An 18,675-nucleotide genomic window follows, 5' to 3' on the forward strand; every position below is an offset into this window, starting at 1 on the left:
TTCATATAGCCATAGTATGGGCAGACAGGCTAAGTAATGGAATAGAATAGGACTTTTTAAATAAGGAACCAAATGAGTTATGTAAACTGAAACCTGAAGGCAGCTATTACAAGTCCCTGAAGGTTTTTTTGGCTTCAGTGACATACAGAATTCTACCTAGGAGATGTCCCTGGTGATAAATGGAGGTAGGTATGAAGAGTAGTTTTCTGGGGCTGAGGCAAATGTTGGTGCTCCCTTCTACTGTATCAGAGTGTTTATCTCCAAAAAGGAATGAAGTAATTTGTACCCAGTATGTGTTTGGCATCTTTATTTTTTTTGTAAAAGGCACATAGTTTTTGGTCTAGAAATCTGAATTAATAGAAAAAGCCTACATATGGAAAGAACTCAGTATTTCTTTCCTAGTAAACAGGTGCTTTGTAAGTCATATAGAGTTGTGTTTGGATATTGGGTAGTATTTTCTGTGGGCTCCACATATTCATCTCTTTTTAAAACCTGCCTGATAATTAACCAGGCCTTAAAGTGTGCTGATGGTAATGTTAGTTCAATCTTCTGATTAGTTATAGATCAGCCAAAGTAGACAAGAGAAAAGCGAATGCAGCTCATTGTCTAAAATACGAAATCACATTCTCTGGGGGAACTGAAAACGTTTTTATTTTTAGAAAATAGAGTAGTGCTTCAGTGTAATTAGAGTTTATTCTGTGAATTTTGGAAAAACAAAGCTTTGAAAATACTTAGGAGAAACACTCTTTGCTAGAAAAATTTCTAAGAATGATTTCCAGAGTCCTAAATTGAAAATAATAAGATGGATGATGGCTTTGTTTGTTACCTTGATTGTAGTGATAGTTTGATGAGTATCTGCACATGTCCAGATTAACCAAATTGTATACATTAACTATATGCAGCTTTTTTGTCTATCACTTATACCTCTGTAAAGTTGTTATAAAAATAATGTCAAGTTTTATAAGATCAAATGTTTCTATAATCAGAATTATAAATATTTGTACATGAAGTTTGATTATTTTGACTGATTTTAGTACACTGGGATTTCAGAAGGAATATACTATTGCCTAAATATGCCACTTTCTTATGCACCATTTCCAGTAACTTATTCCCTCATAAAACAAACACTGCCATCTCTCTCTCCTTCCTCCCTCCTACTTCTTTATCTCTATATTTTTCTTGGTGTTTTTTATTCTGTTTTTGTTGTTTTGTTTTTTAAATTTATTTATTTGAGAAAGAGAGAAAGAGTGTGTGTGCACGCACACAAGCTGGGGGGCAGTGTGCAGAGAGAGGGAGACAATCTTTAGCAGATACCCCGCTGAGCATGGAGTCTGACTCGGGGCTCTATCTTAGGACCCTGAGATTGTGACCCAAGCTGAAATCAAGAGCCAGATATTCAACCAACTGAGCCATCCAGGTGCCCCTCTGTTTCTATTTTGTCTTTATCTCTATAATGTCTTTTTGTACCTTGCCTTATTCTACTTGTTTCTTAAAAGATCAAACATAGTTAATAAAAGTTTCTAAAATATGAAAGGTGAAAATAAATAGAAACAAAAAATAAGAGCAGGAAATTTATAAAGATATGAATAAGATTAACACTCAGAAACATATATTGTACAGTTGATAGGGTGCAGACTCAAAGTAATAAGATGACATTTTAGTTCCAGTTTTTAAAATGTTCAAAGAATAAAATCAAGTAAGTTGTTTAGGAGATGCATAGCCATTACTGATGCTGAGTCCCGAATGAAATTTTTCTGAATTCACAAGGACAACTTCTTCAGTAATGTCTCTTTAGCTTATTTTTATAATTATAATGTTATATAATTACAATTTATAAGTAACAAGTTTCATAGAGATTTAAAAATAGTCATGAACTCAATTTACTAAACATAATACTGTCTCAGCTCAAATTAGTGCAGCCTGAGCAGCAGTTTAATCCAAGGATAAATTGAGAGTATCTAGTGTTGCAAGTTTTTAGTATCTGGTATTTTCACTAAGAATTAGACAACCAAACTCAGTAATTCAGAAATTCGAGATATATTGGAAAGAGTTGTGGGTTTTGTTTTGTTTTAAAATGAGCACAATAAGAACATGCTTCAATAATAATTGATAAGATAAAATTCAGTCGGAGAGGCTAATGATCAAGAAAAAGAAGGGGACTCACAAAGCAATGAAGTCCTTGAGAAGGAGAAAGGATGTGAATTGTAGAGCATGGGGACAGGGTAGATTGAAGGATAGGCCTTTGTAAGTTTACTGTGACAGGGGGTATTGGATATAGATTCAGAGAGATTCTGTAGATTTGTTGGTGGGAAGATAAAGGAACTTTGATGGTGTCTATATTTGAAAAAAACATTTGACATTGGTATTTTGGAAAATAAGAAAGCAAACTCATGAAAGGATAAGGTAATGCTGAGTACCCATTTGAAGTTTCAGATCCTGAATTTTGAAGTGAAACCAAGACATCCTTAGATTTTCTCTGGCAGTGATTTGTTTATTAGCATCCAAGCAACTAAAGTCAAGGCTGAGACTTTGAAACAGATAATTGGAAGCAAAATATTTTTGTGAGAATGATTATAATAATCAACTACCAAATCTAAGCTGGTAAGAAGAGAAATAAAGATTAGAGAAAACTCATACGTGGTGAAAAATTAATGGGTTCAATGGATCACAAGTTTTAAGATTGAAGAAGTAGCATAGTGAGAGTTCTAGAACAAGTGAGCTAGAGTAAGAAAAGGTGGTAGTCAGAGAATGAATGAGATATTGATGTTAGAGTTCAGAGGAACTGCAGATTCTGATAAAGACAGGGTTATCAGACAAGGTGTGACCTTGGGGAGGGCATTGTGAAGATGCAAGAAGACCAATGGAGGCAGGGCTTTCAAGGAAATGTATTACAGTTATGATTATTAAAGGAGCCTGTTTGATGTGAGCACAATAAGTGAGAAAAAGAAGCACTTTCAGATACATTATTGTGAAATTTTTAAAAAGCTACACAAGAAAGATAAATCAAGAAAGCATTTTAACTTATAAGCAAAATCTTTGGATATTAGAGGACAATGGAAAAATTTCCTAAAGATCTGAAGGAAATGATATTCAAGTTAGAATTTTGTGCCTTGCTAAACTGATAGCTAGTTAGCAATGAATACTGAGTAAACCTGTATTTTCAGTGTCACAAGTAGGGCTAAGCAATTCTAAATAGTAAACTTATGTAGCTTCAGGTGGGCCTTTGGAAAATGGGAAAGATAGTTAATACACTGAACATTTCAATATGCTGAAAGATTTTTACATACTGGAAAGAGCAATTGAATTAAGATCAAGTGTAAAAGTCATTTGCTTGTCTGTTTTGATTATCTTGCTTTCAGATATAATGAAAAAATTATAGTCCTGTATATGAATAAAGGTTGGGTCTTGAAAAAGGTTTTCTTTTTACACCTGCCCAAAAGAAAGCATATGTGATCTTGAACTGTGTTAACCAAAATATTTTTAGAACAAGGAAAGTAAGACTGTTGCTCTTTTTCATCTGAGTAGACCATACCTTTGTTCATTTTTTATTCAGTAGACATATTAGATATAAAGACTGTCATGGCTCCTGTGGAGCTCTTGGACTAATGGGAGAGACAAGCAGAGAACCGATAATAGAAAGTTTGGTATGCTAACAGAAGTACCCTTTAGGTGCAATTAGAACCCAAAGGAATGAGGTTCCATGAGATTTTATGTGTAAAGGATCTTGAAGAATGAATAGGAGATTATTAGGTGGATGGCATTTCAGAAAGAGGAGAAGGTTATTAAAGCATGGAGTTTTAGAGGTCAGTTTTATTCTGTGCCTGGAAGTTCATGTAGTAGGGGCTCTGTGAGAGGTCTTTTTTTTTTTAATTTTTTACTTATTTTTTTAAAGTAGGCTCCATGCCCAGTGTGGAACCCATTGCAGGGCTTGAACTTACAGCCCTGAGAGCAAGACCTGAACTGAGATCAAGAGTTGGAAGCCTAACTGACTGAGCCACTCAGGTGCCCTTGTCCTTAAATGAGACTAAGAATTTAGAGACAAATGTAGTGATCAAATCTGATGTATAGAGTGATTTATCAATATAGCATTACTGTTGATATTTATCTTAGAACTTCTTAGCGGTATTACCAAGGGGCAATGGGAATATTAAATAAATCCAGATTGGGGATGCCTGGGTGTCTCAGTGGTTGAGCATCTGCCTTTGGCTCAGGTCGTGATCCCAGGGTCCTGGTGTCGAGTCCCGCATCATGCTCCCCGCAGGGAGCTTGCTTCTCTCTCTGCCTATCTCTGCTTCTCTCTCTGTGTCTCTCATGAATAAATAAATAGAATCTTAAAAAAAAAATCCAGATTGGAATAAGCTTCTTGAGAAGTAAATATAGAGAAATCATCCATAGTTTCTACTAATATTGAAGAAGTTGTAGTTTTGGAATATTATATTAATATCTACTGAAATTGTTTATATTGTTTCCTCCAACTTTTTGGTTTAAAAAGCATTCATCTGCTTATCTATCACATTTTAAAATTTCCAAATAGCATAAATTACATTTATGCTATGTTTATGATATGAATACAAACATTATTTATTTCGATGAACTTCAGATGTCTGACATGAATAGAGACTGACGTGATACATTTTTTTGTGCCCTGTTTAGTTAAATATATTATTTTCTCCATTTGTAGTAGAGTGGAATGGCAATTGACTGGGCTCCAATTATCCAAATTTATTTCATTTGGAGGCTGAAATGGTTATTTCCACTGAGCTGCTATTACAAGATGCAAAGGAAAAGAGATAAAAAAAATAAATTGAATGTTCATTTTGGCAGCTACTTTAATTACGAATATTGTAAGGGTGTATTTTAAAATACAACTTTCTTCTTTCATGTTATATTATAAATAGAAATTTTTATTCCTCCTTTCCATGAAATGTATACTCTGGAAAGTCTCCAGGGCAATATTAACCATCTTGGAGTACTAATACTGGGAAAATGCTTAATAATAAAAATAATGCCTTATAAATCTTTGACTCACTAATTCTTGTTGATTTTTGGTAATCTGAAAAAAAATCAACTTAAAATATTGTGTTTGTATTTCTAAATCTTATATTTAATTGTAAAATTTTTCATTGCAAAAATTTTAGTTTTCCTTTCTCCTGAATGTGTTGATAAAAATGAGAAAATAATTGAAGCCCAAATTTTAAAGTTACAGAAAATCACACCTATTTAAATGTTTATTATGGTTTTTACATTTCTGTTATTTGGTGACATTCCTGTACTATACTTGGTCACAGTAGAGTTCTGTCTTAGTCCATTTGGGCTATTATAACTAAACACCATAGATTGGGTGGCTTTTGTACAACAGTAATTTATTTCTCACAGTTCTTGAGACTTCGAAGTCCGAAATCAGGTGCCAGTAGATTGGGTGTCTGATGTGGAACTACATCCTGGTTCACAGATGCCTGTGTTTTTGCTATGTCCTCACAATTCAGAAGGGGCAAGTTTCTTTTAGAAGGTCACTAATTCTATTCACGAGGGCTCCACCCTCATGACCTAATCACCAAGAGGCCCCATTTCCAAGTACCGTTGTCTTGGATCTTAGGATTTAACATGTGAATTTTGAAGGGAACACAAAATCAGTCTATGGCAAGTACCTGTTGGGTACTTTTTACTAATTTTATTTATGTTTGAGTTTTTCATTGAGCTTTTGATTGTTCACTTGTTTTACTCTATACTTTTTGTACAAGACAGTTTAAAGTTTTACAATCAATATTTTTTGAACATCTGATTTTGTTTGGTCTAAATTTAAAAAACAAAGGAAAATTGCATTTGTATAGATCTTTTCCATAGAGTATTATATTTGATCTTCATACTAACCTGTGAGGTATGTTTTATTTTCCCATTTGTGTACATGGAAAATTTGAAGATTCGATCATTTATTTGTACTGAAGTCATAAATTTAAAAATTTACTCAATTTTAAGTTTTGACCAGAGGATAAGACTAGAGAAACAGGATTTTCCTCCTAACATGATGCCTTTAATATTACTACATATGCCACCACCATCTATGACCTGGACCATGGTTTTAATGTCCTAACTGTAAGTCTATTCTTGCCCCTTTCTAATTCATTTTCTACTTGGCAGCTGTTATAATAAAAACAAAGAAACAAGTAATCACAGATTATATCCTACCACTCTCTAGCTTGAAATCCTTTGTATTTATAGTAATACCCTCCTGCTTTTCTTTTCATTTCCTTTCTTTTCCTTTTCCTTTTCTTTTTTAGAGGGACACAAATTTGGGTGTTTTTATTGTATTGAAACCTATGATAAGAAACATAGGGAAAAGAACTATACTCTATAGCTTGCTACTGTGACCACATACCTTTGGAATTAAATTTGAAAATGTTAAATAGTTGATGTAGAAAACTACAATAAGGCAGTGGAAATCATATTTATATTTCAAAAAAACCTTTGTCCTTTTTGCTTGGATAATCATGTCAGAGTTAGTGATAATTCACATAGATTTAGCTGGCAATTATGTGTTAATGAGCATTTTCCTTAATTATTTTTTCTCTCTTAGAACGATATCGCATTCAGAGTGAACAATTTGAAGATCTTTGGCTCATAACAAATGAACTTATTATCCGCCTTCAAGAATACTTTGAAAAACAGGGAATCAAAGATTTTGCCTGTTCTTTTTCTGGATCTATGCCCCTTCAAGAATATTTTGAGTTGATTGATCATCATTTTGAGGTGTGTATGATCATAAGTCATATTATCTGTAATTTTTCAATGTATGAAAGAGAAAGAGATGCTACAGAGGAAAGAATTCTAGTATACTTGCTATTAGGTAGAGTGTTTCACGTAGTTATTTTATGTGGATGGTAGATTTTGTGTATCTGTTCCTGCCCTCTTGCCTAGTTTGTGATCATTTGCAGACATTAACTCAGTGGCTGCCTGGAGCTAAGCATGTGGTCTGGCTTCAGAACAGAGTTGATTTAATTCTCCCACATGAGGACTTAAACTTTGACCCCAATAACCCAGTGTTAAAACTATTTGAGCTTATCGGCAGCCGTTTGGCTAACTAATTCTAGCAGGCCATAAATGAGGTGTGATTATAAAGTAAAGTGATTTTTCCTTTTCTTTTTTAACAAGCACACCAGAACTTCTGCATCTGAATGAGGGCTAACCACATAAAATATTCTTCAGTATCTGGCACAGTGGGCACTTAGTAATGCTGAATGATTAAATGTCTCAACAAATAAGATCTGACATTGACTGGGTTGCCTGAATATGTTTGCATTTCTTCTGTGGAAGAGCCTGTGTTAGATTGTCCTGAGTATCATCATAATATAAAATTTTCATTCCTTGAAGATTGATTTGTTTGGAAAAAGTCAAGAGTCATGTTTTGTAAATAAATCGGACAATGACAGTCATTGTTTTAAAAAATCTCATGTGTTAAAAAAAAATTCACCAGGTTCTACTTACTTATTTGCCCATAAATATACTGTGTAGACAATTAAAGGGTGGGGGGAGGATTTCAAAAGGATTTTGAATGTTATTCAAGGAGGAATTGGTTCTCTAGTATAACTACTTTTTAAGGAATCAATAGGTTTTTGCATCTTAGTTTATAAACTATGATGTGTGAGTGTGTGCGTGATAGAGAAAGACAGAAAATATGTTATGTGAATATTCCATAATGTTCAATCCCTTGGACATCCTAAGAACATTGACTCTAACCTATAAAAACTTCTTCTTTTGTATAGTGTGAACATAAAGGGAAAATTTCAGTACATATAGTCACAAATAGCATGTCATTATCAAATAAATTGAACTTACTTGAGTTCTCTTTCATCTATGCTGATAGTATTTTATAGGGCAGTATGCTTTTGGCCAAATTATGGGACCAAAATTGACAGTTTGAGGAATATATTTAGGTATTTTAAGGATTGAGAACCTTTGCAGTCCTCTAGGATATATTTTTAAAAATTCCTGCTTCACTGTGCAAAACTGGGATCTAGTGATTTATAGAAGGAAGAGCCTACAAAAAGACTATAGTAATTATATATCTGTAATATTTAAAGCACAAAATATTAGATTCTGATTGACTGACTGTAAGATTGACATACAGTTTTCACCCTTATTTGCTAGCTAGTAAATCCCTGGAGTTTCCACATCAGGGGCATTTCCTTTCTTGGAAGGATTTAGGGAACATGAACTACAGGTATTTCCATTTGTTACACAGTTTAAAAGGAGCATCATTATACTTCCTTTCTCTCTGGCCCCATTCTCTAATAAAAAAAATGATTTTAAGCTTTGAATCAAGATGGCTTTTGGAATACAAGTGTCTCTTAGTATAAGTTATGAAGGCAGGAATTTTTGTCTCTTTTATTCATTGCTGTAATTTCCCATACCTAGAGCAATGCTTGGCCCTGGAATCAGTAATATTTGTTAAATGTTGAAATTCTGACACATGAAAACATTTTAATCAATGATGTTTGGTTACACATTCAATGAAATAAATGATGACCTGGCTGATGTGTCAGTATTGAAAGTATCTTTAGTAAATAAATATTATAGCTGGAAATTATATTTTAAAAGAATGTATCAGTGATAATTAAGCTAATATTCTTTTTAAAAAATTTAGTTATTTAAAAAATTATCATTTAACTTTTGATAATGAAAAGGTTCTTTTTCCCCCTTCAGGAGAATATTCTTTGATTTAGTTACTTAGTGCATCTGAAATTGGGATTAAAAGAGTAATAAAATTCCAAGTTTTTTTTTTTTAAATCATGTATTTGGAGAATACGTATACTGAAAAGGAAGTTTGGTTTGATATAAGAAATTTAAACTGCAAAATGTTTGATTTTTGATCTTTAAAAATAATTTTCTTGAGAGAAAGAGAGAGAGCGAGCAAGCGAGAGCTTTTGCACAGGGTGGGTAGGGGCAGAGGGAGAGAGAGAATCTTAAGCAGGCTTCAGGCTCATTACAGCTGGATGCAGGCTTGATCTCACAACCCTGAGATCATGACCTGAGCCAAAATCAAGATTTGGGTGCTTAACCAACTGAGCCACCCAGGTGCACCTGATTTCTGAACATTTTGAAAATGCTATTTATTTCAGGACTAGTTTATGACTGTTTTGTAAAGTTGAATTAGCAGTTCACATAATTTGATTTCATCGAGTGTTCCTTCTACTCTACGACTCTGACTAGCTTTCTTTTATTTTAATAATATTAAATTCAAAGGTTATGAGAAGAGTTTTGATAAAAAGAGTCTGTTTCAGATGCTCCTCCTTCAGCCACTCAGTCTCCTCTTTGAAAGCAACTTTTGGAGTCCCATTTCTTATATATGTTTTTAGAAATATTATATCCAGTAAGAACTATGTTAATATACAGATTTCTTTTTAAAAAATACATGAATGGTAGCATTTTATACATACTATTCTGTGTTTGGTTTTGTTTTGCTTTGTTTCGTTCAAAGCATCTTTGGATAACATTGCATATCAGTACTTAGAGGTCCTACAAAGTAGTCTTCTTTATTATTTAACCTGTTCCCCTATTGATGAGTATTTTGATTATTAATAATATCTTACTATAATACAATAGAACAAATAATTCTGTAATGAATATCTTCATATGTTATTACTTTTTGCGAGCATACTTCTAGGATAAATTGCTGGATATGGGCTTGCTAGATCAAAGGCTATATTGTTTGAGAGCTATTTGTATTAGCTTTTTATTAAATTTTGTCCTTTTTTCTATTGATTGATGCTCTTTCTTACTGATTTGTATTGGATTTTGGTCCTTTTCTCATTGATTCTTAGATACTCTCTAGATATTATGGGCTTGACTTTTTATCTCTGTGGTTATTGCTATTATTTTTACATTTTGTTGTCTTGTCACTTAATATTTTTTTAACCAAATAGAATTCCTTTTTTTCCCCCTTAGTTACAGATTTATCAAGGTATGAGTATGTGTCTGGCTTTTGCCTTTTGAATTATAAGTGTCTTTTTCATGGCAAGATTATTTAAAAAATCTAATTTTTCTAGTACTTTTGTTGTGTCTAAGCTTTTTATTTTTCTAGTTGATTTTGCTGTAAAGACTGGGTGAGAAATTCTTATTTTTTTTCTCATGTAATCAGTTATTACAGGACATTTATTAAATAATCTGTCTTGGGGATCCCTGGTGGCTCAGTGGTTTGGCGCCTCCCTTTGGCCAAGGGTGCGATCCTGGAGTCCCGGGATTGAGTTTGCATCGGGCTCCCGGCATGGAGCCTGCTTCTCCCTCCTCCTGTGTCTCTGCCCCTCTCTCTCTCTTTCTCTCTCTCTCTCATAAATAAATAAATAAATAAATAAATAAATAAATAAATAATAAATAAATAAATCTTTAAAAAAAATCTGTCTTTTCCCCAGTGATACTAGGTCATTTTTACTGAATTTCCATTTGACCTATCATTCTCTATTATCAACCTATTCACATACCAAAATATCACAGTTTTAATTCTAATTCTCTTAACTATAATACATTTAAATTTCTTCATTACTCTCTTTTAAGCTTTAGTTGACATTGTCTGTATTCTTACTTTAAAGGTGTTTTGTTGTGCATGTTTAACCTGAATTTAAGAAATTCTTTATTGTAGTTGCGGATAAATGGTGAAAAATTAGAAGAACTCTTATCTGAAAGAGCAGTACAATTTCGAGCCATTCAACGCCGACTATTAACAAGGTTCAAAGATAAAACACCTGCCCCCCTCCAACACCTGGACACCTTGCTAGATGGAACTTATAAGCAGGTAAGTATGTTATCAATGATTGTTTTCCACTACTAAACATAATTTTTATCCCTAGCCCTAGTTATACACTAGAACGTCAAGTTAGATATTTCTTCCCTGTGTACCTTAGAGCAGCAAATAGCAAACAAGCTTTAGAGTCAGAAAAACCTAGGATCAAAGTCCAGCTTTGTGACTTTCTAATTATGTGATCTTGAGTAAATTACATAAGATCTATCAGTTTCCACATTTTACCTCCCACAGTTATTGTGAAGATTTTTGATCATTTATGTGAAGCAGCCAGCCAGCACAATGCCAGGCACATAGTATGTGCTTGATAAATAGTAGCTATTATGCTTAGTATTAATATTAAATAATTTTTGGTGCATCTCATAATTATCACCATAATTCCCTAATTGTCCTACTGAGCAATGGCTTACACTTTCATTTTTTATGTCAGTTGATGTTTTGAGATGGAATTCTTAAACAGCTTTTATGTTCTTGTTCAAAAAGATTTATTTCTTCCTCTTCCTGATTCTTCTTTCCATTAGTAGTTTATCCTTCACATGGCTAGGGTGATCTGACTCTCATTCTTACAGTATTCTGTCACCAAAAGCTATTCAAAGTTGAAGTGATAGTTTTTAAAATTTAAAATTTTATGGGTAAGACCTCTGCCAGGTCCACTATACTGGAGTCAGCTTTGAATGACTACATATCTTATGACTTCTTAATTTTTTTTTAAATTTATTATTTATGATAGAGAGAGAGAGAGAGAGAGAGAGAGGCAGAGACACAGGCAGAGGGAGAAGCAGGCTCCATGCACCGGGAGCCGGTCGTGGGATTTGATCCCAGGTCTCCAGGATCGCGCCCTGGGCCAAAGGCAGGTGCCAAACCGCTGCGCCACCCAGGGATCCCTCTTATGACTTCTATACAAGATCACTAATCTGTTTCAAAATCAGTATTGGTCATATGAACATTTTGTTCATTTTTTATTTCAATTTTTTTGAGATAGTTATATGTTCAATTGCAGTTATAACAATCTGCATTGTTACATGAGATAGATAGATCTCATGTATTCTTTATTCACTTTCCTCCAGTTGTAACATTTTGCAAACCTACAGTATACCACAACCAGGATTTAGCATTGATAAAATCCGTGGATTTTATTCAGAATTCCATGATTTTACTTGTGCTAGTTAGTGGTGGGTATGTGTGTTTTAAGCTCTATACAATTTTATCACATATGTAGGTTCATATATACACCACCACATTCAAGATAAACAGCTCCATCACCACAAAACTCTTGTCATGTTGCCTTTTATTGCCACCCCTACCCCCACAGCCCTCCTCTATCATATTCCGTTGGCTTTGAATGGACAAATCAGAGTTTTTTTCAGTTAGCTTCCCTAGAGGAAAGAAGAATAAGACATCAATAAATGTATTGATAATACAGTTGTTCTTGAAATATTCATGGTTATGTGAAAATTAGAAGCAATTTGAGAGACAGTCTGTAGAAGCAGTAGGGTACTAAAACACTGGGCTTGCAGTCCAAAGACCCCAGTTCTGTCACTTATTAGCTTTATGGCTTTTGGCAGTTGCCCTGACCCTCTCAGAACTTCAGTTTCTTTCTGTAAAATGGGATAAATACCATGTTGTTACAAAGATTCTGTTTGCCAATATATGTGGAAATGCTTGGCAAATTGTTTTACAAATCTAGATGGCCAGTTCCCTTTGTGCTGGTGCAATTATGACTCCCAACTCAGTTGCTAATGATGTTCTTTCTGTTCTATGTTTCTTTTCTTCTTAAGTATGCTTTTTGTTTTGGTTTGTTTTTCATTTCCTTTCTTTTTTTCCTCTCTACCTTCATGTTTCTTTGATGACTTTATCTCATTCTATACCTGCCTATGCTTGGGGCTAAAAATAGGCTGACTCTTGTCTTTAATGATACTCTATATTTTGGACACAATGGCAGAGGAGTGTGTAAAGGAAGTTGATGAGGATGTTTGATTTAATGCTTTCCATATTTTCTATATAGTAAGGCTTCCTTTGTCTTTTTTTTTTTAATTTTTATTTATTTATGATAGTCACAGAGAGAGAAGGAGAGAGAGGCAGAGACAGGCAGAGGGAGAAGCAAGGCTCCATGCACCGGGAGCCTGATGTGGGATTCGATCCCAGGTCTCCAGGATCACGCCCTGGGCCAAAGGCAGGCGCCAAACTGCTGCGCCACCCAGGGATCCCATTCCTTTGTCTTTTGTATGTTTAAAGTGCTAGATTTTTTTTTTTTTTTGCTTAGTCTCAGTGTTGGGTTTTTCCATGATTTGTAATATTGCAGACAAGACGATTAAAACCATGGGTTTTAGCTTTAAATCCCCATTCATTTTAGATTAAAAAGAAAATGAATAAGCTTTTGAAAGATATGAATAGTATAAAGAATTTGACTTAGTTTTAATGTAATTTACTACTCAATTTTATTATATGTTCATATTAAATTATAGTGAGATATTGATTGTTCTCTATTTTAACTCTCTTTAGTTAACTTTTAATGACATATTTAATACATGGATATAATTTTCCCCCAAAATGATAAGGTTATACACTGTGCTAAATTCTCTATCATGGCCCTTTATCATCTCCTCAAAAATGTAATCACTTTTATGATTTTGTGTTTTTCCAGACCTTTTTTTTTTTTCCATTCAGAAATGAAGTATTATTTTATGAGGCTAAAATAATCCATAAATAGTATTATACTATATGTATTGGTATACTTCTCTTTTTCCTTTTTCTTCTAACAGTGTGTAGTGGAGCTCTTTCTGTATTAATGTATAGACCTACCTCTCTGTGTGTTATGTAGTATATATAATCTGTAGTATGGACAAACTATAGGTTATTAAAGAATGGATCATAATAGTAGTTTCAATGTTGAGTCTAACAGTGAGAAAAATCCCTTTTAGACATCCTACTGTGACCAAAAGGGATATGACATACTTCACTATCACATACTTTCTGTACCTAGTGTAAATTTTTTTTATCTTTATCCTTTGCCTGGGTAGGGGGCATGATTTAATTGGCCGATTAGCTGAATGCTTGATATAATGAGCCATGCTAGAGTTTGATCTTAATTTCCATGGCATGACTGTCAGTAGATTTTTAATGTGTTTTCCTAACATAGCAGCTTAAATTAGATCTGTTACCCGTGTAGAATCCTTGTTTTCTCATGTGTAGGGAGCATGTAATTTTTTTTTTGTTAATCATTCTGTGGGTCTTAGTGCCACCTTAGTTCAACCAGGAGCAGTTAAGAGAAGCACTCTGAGCTATCCAGTGAAAGATTTACATTTTATTGCATTTATCACCATGTATCTGGAGGATGTTTCATTGTTAGCATTTAATGAACAGTGATAATTGGCTTATGTGAAAATAGAAGCAGAAGCCAGTATCCTCCTAAAACTAGTGTGTAAACTCTCTGAAGGCAAGAACTTTTTTTTCTTTTGCTTTACTCACTGCTATTTTCTTAGGATGATAGATTTCTTGCCACATTATAGGTGCTTAATAAATATTTGCTCTATTAATGAATTCTTTATTGCCACTAACTAATATAATTTATTGAAACTATATTTTTGATAATAGCAACACTACAAAGAACAGATTGATAGAGAATTCTTTGAGTTCAGGCTCATGAATCATTGGGATGGTTTGTTTTAAAATCCCCAAATGCCACTAAAAGAAACTCTCTTCTGCCTTCCTAAATAATTTAGCAGAAACTGCAGGTACTGCTTGCTTACCTAATGAGCCCATGAAGTAGGCCTCTCACCTTTGTATGGCTTGCAGTTTAGGTATCTTTGATTTTGGTCCACAAGGGCCTAATAGAGAAAGCTGCTGCTTCTAAGGTTGTAGTAAGACATCCAACATTGTTTTCTTTAGATACATGCCAATAAGTGCTCTAGGGTTTAAAAGGACATATCTGAAGTATCTTAGTAAAATGATTAAGAACTCTATGTCTAGAGTTAGCTTGATTATGTTCTAGTCTTGGCTCTGTGACCTTTGGCAAATTACTTAAACAGAGAAAACAAAACCAATCCTAAGCATCAGTGTTCCTACCTGTAGAATGCTCCTTCTTTTATGGGGTTGTTATGAGGACTGAAATGTATAAACATGTAGATTGCTTAGGATAGTGCATGGTACAGAATGAGCTCTCAACAAATGTTAACTACAACTCTGGGAGACTGTTCTTCATTTTTATTTGACCTAGTTATACTATCTCAAAACACTATTCATTTTTTCAGACAAAAGAGGTTATAATAATACATCATCTTTCTGAAATTTTGCTGTCAATCTCATAAATCTAGACCTCAGCTAAGAATGAGAAAGATCCTTTATCCTTATGGGCATCCCCACACTTCTTTGTGTGTTGTTTGGTTCCAGAGAGGATACCAAAAGGGAAGGGGGCATCAGGATCATGAGGTCAAGTGGATGTCCTTCCTGAATCCCTGATTGTTTCCCTAGAAGAAAAATTTTTAAAAATTTCACTCAAACACACACACACACACACACACACACACACACACACACATTGCTTTGCATAAATGTACCAAATTATAGTTCCACAAGCAGTATAGGAAAATGTCTGTTTTCTGGGCATTATTGTTTTGATCTTTACAGTTTTTAACTGAAAAGAGAATATGATTGTTGTTTTATCTTTTTTTTCTTTGCTTATTAGTGATGTTGAATTTTTAAAAATGTTAATTAGCCATTTGTATTTGTTTTATAGTGATTTATGTGTGTATATTTTCTGTTCAGTAGTCTGTCAGGTAGTTCAGCTTTTTCTTGTTATTTTACGTATGTTAGGAATGGCAATCTTTTATCATACTTTTGTCATGCATAAAAATACATATATGAGGGATATAATCTCTTTTCATGTATGAAAAAAGTTTTACCAATTTGTTATTTGCCTTTTATTTTTATTTATAATGTTTTTTTTGACATGTAAAGTTTAAAAAGCAATTATGTAATAAAATCTATCCATTTTTTTCCTTTAGGCTTCTCTGCCTAAGAAAGCCTTTCCCATGCCAAGAGTACATGAATATCAACATGTAATTTATTCTAGCATTTTTATGTTATCATTTTTTATATATACTTTTAAAATGCATCTGGAACGTATTATGCAATTTAGTGGGAATCTAATCTCCCTGCCAAAAATGGTGAGCGAGTTGTCTCAGCCCCTGCTTATTATTACATAATCCATTTTTCTCTTGCTAAGCTAATGTACTACCTGTATCTTTAATGATTTTACTGTATAGCAAACCACCTCAAACCTTAGTGACTTAAAACAGCAGTAATTCATTGTTGTTCACTTGGGCAGTTCTGTTGATCTGGGCCATGCTTGGTTGATCTCCACTGGGCTCACTCATGTGTGTCCCTGGTCAGCTGATGGCTCAGCTGGAGACTGGATGGTGTGGGATGTACTTACTCACATATTTGGCAGTTGGCTCACAGTTAGATGGGATCATTGTACTACATGTCTCTCCTGGCCTAGTGGGCTGGCCTGGCATTATTCACACGATAGCTACAGGTCATAATGTACAACTGTCATTTAAGCTTCTGCCATGTGTCTAATTCTCTATAAGTTTTGACCAACCCAGATCAAAGAGGTAAGGAAATAAACCCTTCTTCCTTATTGGATGAGTAGAGAATTGTGGGCATTTTTGGTTATCTACCCTACTTTTTTTTTTTCTTGAACATATACCAAATTAGCAAAATTGTTTAGAAGACAATTTTTTCCCTTCCATAACCCCTAGGTTTAGGTTTTTTATACTTTTGACTTCCAAACCTAAATTTTTGTTGTCATTGCAATATTATTTATTCATAATCAATTTGGTCCATGAACTCTGGAGATAATTTATCTTGTAATTAGGTTTGTCAAGAGTTGTTAAAAGCAAAGAGAGTATCTGTACTGTTTTCAGGTTAGTGAGACTGCCTGAATACTACTCACCTGTGCACTTAGTTATGGTCAGTTGTTTTGGGGATGGAATCTGTTATTCAGTCTCCTCGTAGGGCTCCACTTGTTCTGGGTATGCTTCATGGACATGTGACCTGTGCAATCACACAGAACCCCGTGTTTGATTTAAAGCCCTGTGGTTGCCATCTTGATATTCTTAATACTTTTGAACAAAAGGCCCTCTATTTTCCTTTTGCTCTGGGCCCTTCAAATAATGTAGATGGTCCTGGCCCTGTCAGGATACTAACTAATTTCTGATGAGTAGAATAAGCCAACTGGGAGTTCAGATACAGAAGAGAGTTCAAAAACAGAAAGGCTTTATGACCACCACCCCAGAGCTACCTGTGAGTTCCCCAGAGATGAAGAAAAAAGGGATGAAGTAGACATCAGTGAGAGCAACTCTGGGGGTAGCTTAATGGTTTCTCTCTGGGAAAGGCATCTTGGTTAACTGACCATGAGTGATAAGACTTATCTCATCATTCTGCAGTTAGTTGTTTTCAAGCAGTTGTGGGTACCAGCCTTGTTTTAGACTCCCAACAGGTGGGTCACTGGCTCCAAGATGTGCCATCAGTAATTATGAGTTCTGGTACACAAGGGGGTCAGCCAACCACTTTTCTCCCTTTTTCAACTGTAAGTCATTCCCAAAACCTGTATTTTTGATTGGCTAGGAACCCCAGAACACATATTTCCACATTGGCTTTTAAATCTTACTAGGAGGCCTTTCCCGCATAGCATCTACCTTCCATCCTATCACATTTCATTGAGGGCATCTACCAGGCACCCCTTCCTGAGGTCAGCCGGTGGCTGAAGCAAGGAGAGGAGGCTAGGGCTATCACTCTGGGAAAAGCATCTCATGATACTTACATTCTCCAGTGAATGAGGATTTCCCAGTTGCCCATTACAATTTTAATAATTTATTCTAGAATTTGGGAAAAAAAGTCTTCCTTTTTGAAGGAGGTTTCACCTTTACTTCTGGCTTTAAAGGCATAATGTTGAAAGAAAGTAACCATGTCAAGAATTTTTTTGTCAGCGTTTAGAAATCCAGATTTCCTCATGTGTACAACTGGAATGCTGCCTTGTCAGTCTGAATATATTTTTGGAGGACCTAAGAAAGGAAGTAAGGGAAGAGAAGGGAAATTCATGTTTATTGAGCATCTGTTGAGTCTGAGGTAAATTTCATTTATTACTTCAATTAAAAAATCACAGTCATCTTGTGAAGGTGGCATTGTTGTTCCCAATCATGGATCCCAAGTTATGGATGAAGAGCTTGAGACTCCAAGCAGGGTTAGGCAACTTGCTGTTACATAGATATTAAGCCATCTATTCCAAAGTCTGTGCTTTAGTATATCTTGTGGTATAGTTAGTCATTTCCACAGGGCAGATAGACATCCTAGGTTTTCTTTAGTGAAACTATAGTCAGGTTAAAGGAAAAGGAGATTCATGTAAACAATTTGTACATATTCATATAATATATATATATATATGTATATATATTAGTGGTCATCCAATATTTGATGGGTATACACCTATCAGAAAGGTAGTAAAAGCTTCTGGAGAGTTCCCTAAAGTATATATTACATCTGAAACTTGAGTATCAGAGGAAGAAGTTTGTTAATGTGTTAGCTTATTCTGAAGTTCAATTTCTTTGCTATCAAATTCTAATGCTAATTGCATTTGGAAGAAAAGCTTTGGCAAATAAGTTCTCTTTCATATTATAAAAATTTTATGTGCATTTGTTAGTCAAAGCAGGACTGATTGGCTGAATTGAAACTGGGGACATTTAGACTTACCCTACAGTTTGACTTGTGTTTTGATGCTTTTACGTGTGGTGAGTTTTTTTTTTTTCCTTCCTGTTTGAACACTAACTCTCTGTTGTAGTAAAGGAAAAATGTTTACTAATCTAAAAGTTTGTGTCAGATGA

General features: G+C 34.4%; 1 protein-coding gene across 16 annotated transcripts in view; it reads left to right on the top strand.

Annotated features, from left to right (window-relative positions):
- The window catches only part of BBS9 (Bardet-Biedl syndrome 9), a 433,011-nt gene that overhangs the window by 223,394 nt on the left and 190,942 nt on the right, over positions 1–18,675 (top strand). For all 16 annotated transcript variants that reach the window (XR_004804558.2, XM_049093796.1, XM_035698355.2 and 13 more), the window contains 2 exons: positions 6,575–6,747; positions 10,634–10,786. Coding sequence is in view for 15 of the 16 variants with exons in the window: in XM_049093796.1 (XP_048949753.1) it covers positions 6,575–6,747; positions 10,634–10,786 (326 nt within the window). In the remaining variant the exon portion in view is untranslated. The remainder of the gene's footprint in view (positions 1–6,574; positions 6,748–10,633; positions 10,787–18,675) is intronic.

This window comes from Canis lupus, chromosome 14, assembly GCF_003254725.2.
Source record: "Canis lupus dingo isolate Sandy chromosome 14, ASM325472v2, whole genome shotgun sequence".
Classification (NCBI taxonomy): domain Eukaryota; kingdom Metazoa; phylum Chordata; class Mammalia; order Carnivora; family Canidae; genus Canis; species Canis lupus.